The sequence below is a fragment of the Pseudophryne corroboree genome, chromosome 4 (assembly GCF_028390025.1).
Source record: "Pseudophryne corroboree isolate aPseCor3 chromosome 4, aPseCor3.hap2, whole genome shotgun sequence".
Classification (NCBI taxonomy): domain Eukaryota; kingdom Metazoa; phylum Chordata; class Amphibia; order Anura; family Myobatrachidae; genus Pseudophryne; species Pseudophryne corroboree.
In genome coordinates, this window is record NC_086447.1 from 39,752,260 (window position 1) to 39,754,679 (window position 2,420).

The 2,420-nt window shown below is 37.3% G+C and overlaps 1 protein-coding gene across 1 annotated transcript; it reads left to right on the forward strand.

The window, feature by feature from the left end:
- The first annotated feature begins 1,200 nt into the window (after window positions 1-1,200).
- On the forward strand, window positions 1,201-2,133 carry LOC134910799 (olfactory receptor 2G3-like). Its single transcript, XM_063919183.1, has one exon. The coding sequence runs from the start codon at window positions 1,201-1,203 to the stop codon at window positions 2,131-2,133; it is 933 nt and encodes a 310-aa protein (XP_063775253.1).
- Window positions 2,134-2,420: the final 287 nt, after the last annotated feature.

The following is a 2,420-nucleotide window of genomic DNA, read 5'->3' on the forward strand; positions in this document are numbered from 1 at the left end:
TCAAAAAGCGTTGAGATTACCTAAAGGATAAAAAAGGGGCAGAATAGATGGGCCAAGTGGTTCTTATCTGCCGTCAAATTCTATGTTTCTATGTTACATCCACTGCCTTTACCTGATCAATATCATTGCTCACTTTCTCATAGAAGCTAATTAAGTTAGTTTGACATGACCTGTCCCTCACAAAACCATGCTGATTCCTATTAATAACCTTGGAAGTTTCCAAGTATTCCTGAATGCTATCCCTTAATATATCTTCCAGTAATTTTCCCACTATAGATGTCAAGCTTACTGGTCCATAGTTACCGGGATGAGATTTAATTCCCTTTTTAAATATTGGGACTACCTCTGCTATTCGCCAGTCCTTCGGTATCATGCCAGAAGTAATTGAATTGCAGAAAATCAAATATAAAGGCCTTGCTATTTTTGAGTTAAGCTCCATAAGCACCCTTGGGTGAAGTCCATCCGGGCCTGGAGATTTATTTATCTTAATTTTACCTAGTGTCTCCCGGATTACTTCCTCATTTAACCAAGTACTTAGCAATGGGGCATTATCACAGCTTTTGTTGTGCCAGGACTCTTTTTTTAGGTCCTAGAAATCTTCATGTCATCTAGTTTTTATGATAAGGGATCCCTTACATGCACAGTTTCCATGTCCTACAAATTAATACATTCATTCATTATAATACTTATTATGTTACTTTGATTAATCAAGTCAAAAGCAACAAAGTCTGTACTGTGCTTCAATGTTTAGTGTACAAATCATTTTACTGTATTTTATATTATTAACAGGAAAGTAAAGACCACCTGGCCTGTCAAGGCGCATCACACCTTCTTCATGGCTCATTCCAAGAGAATGCTCTCTATGATAAAATGTATATACTTATATATTGAAGTGTTCCAAACGTATCTATTATTGCTATTTACTTAGATGAGCATATTATGTTCCAGGAGTGTAATTTCATGGCAAGTGTTCTTATTAAGCCTTGCAACATAGTTATAGACTTACTTTAGATTGTTTTTATTTATGAATACCTCTGATTAAGTGAGCTTTCAAAGAACTGGATTCAATTATATATATTGTATCTAACTAAGATCTATGCCACATAATCTAGAACTCTCTCCTTATACCACTAATCCCTTTGTATATTCACCCAATATACTCCCCATAGGGTGAGATCATATAACCAGTAGATTGCTATCATGTCAATTTTGAACCAGAGCTCAGTCAAAGAGTTCATTCTTCTTGGACTCTCGGACAATCCAGATATGCAAGTTCCATTGTTCCAGTTGTTTTTGATGATTTATATGTCCACTCTGGCTGGGAATATTCTGCTCATAACGGCTGTGAGATTGGACAACCGCCTACACACCACTATGTATTTCTTTCTCAGCAATCTGTCCTTCCTGGACATCTGCTACACATCAATCACTGTTCCCAAGATGTTGGTGAATATCGCTATATCTTCCAAAAGCATTACATCTGCCGGCTGTTATCTCCAGGTTTATTTTTACCTGTTCTTGGGTGAAACAGAGTGCATCCTTCTAGCTTCCATGGCCTATGACCGGTATGTTGCCATCTGTAACCCTCTGCGTTACAATGTGATTATGGACACAGCGTCCTGTATCAGGATGATCAGTGTGTGCTGGATGACTGGCTCTGTTGGATCCTCATTTGATATATTCTTTATATGTAAGTTAAGGTTCTGTGGACATATCACCATCGACCACTTCTTCTGTGAAGCTCCTTCATTGGTGCAACTATCCTGCAGTGATATAACAATGAACAACATTGTATTTTGGGTCGTAGGTACAATGGTGCTTCTTATTCCACTGTGTCTCATTCTCTTTTCTTACATACAAATTTTCTTTGTGATAGTGAGAATCCCCTCCGGAAGATACAAAGCCTTCTCCACGTGTGTTTCCCACCTCATTGTCGTCATCATTTTCTATGGAACAGCTATGTTCGCGTACCTGAGACCAAGGTATTCAGCTACAGAATTTACTGATAAAATGGTGTCACTTGTCTATACGATTGTTACCCCAATGTTAAACCCTTTAATCTACAGCTTGAGAAATAAAGATGTACGAAGAGCTCTTAGTTTACTGGGAAGGTCTACTCTCATACTGAAATAAAATGAATATATTCAGCTTCAGTTCTGCTTCAATATTGATTTGCATAATTGTATGTGGTTAAAATAATTGGGGTCCATCTTATAGTACAATACTAACTGTTATAATGTAATAATATAATAATATAGTAATGGCATATAAGTTATACCCAGATGACCCGATTCATAGTTGCACGCAAGTGCAGTCGTGTTGTGTTCTCAGAAATAAATTAGGATAACTTTATGCACACTTGGCCGCATTGATCCATCATCATCGACCTCAACCATTCACTTTTGAAAATCACTATCAGT

Coding starts and splice junctions, on each gene's coding strand:
- LOC134910799 (XM_063919183.1), top strand. CDS start 1,201: ATGTCAATTTTGAACCAGAGCTCAGTCAAAGAGTTCATTCTTCTTGGA.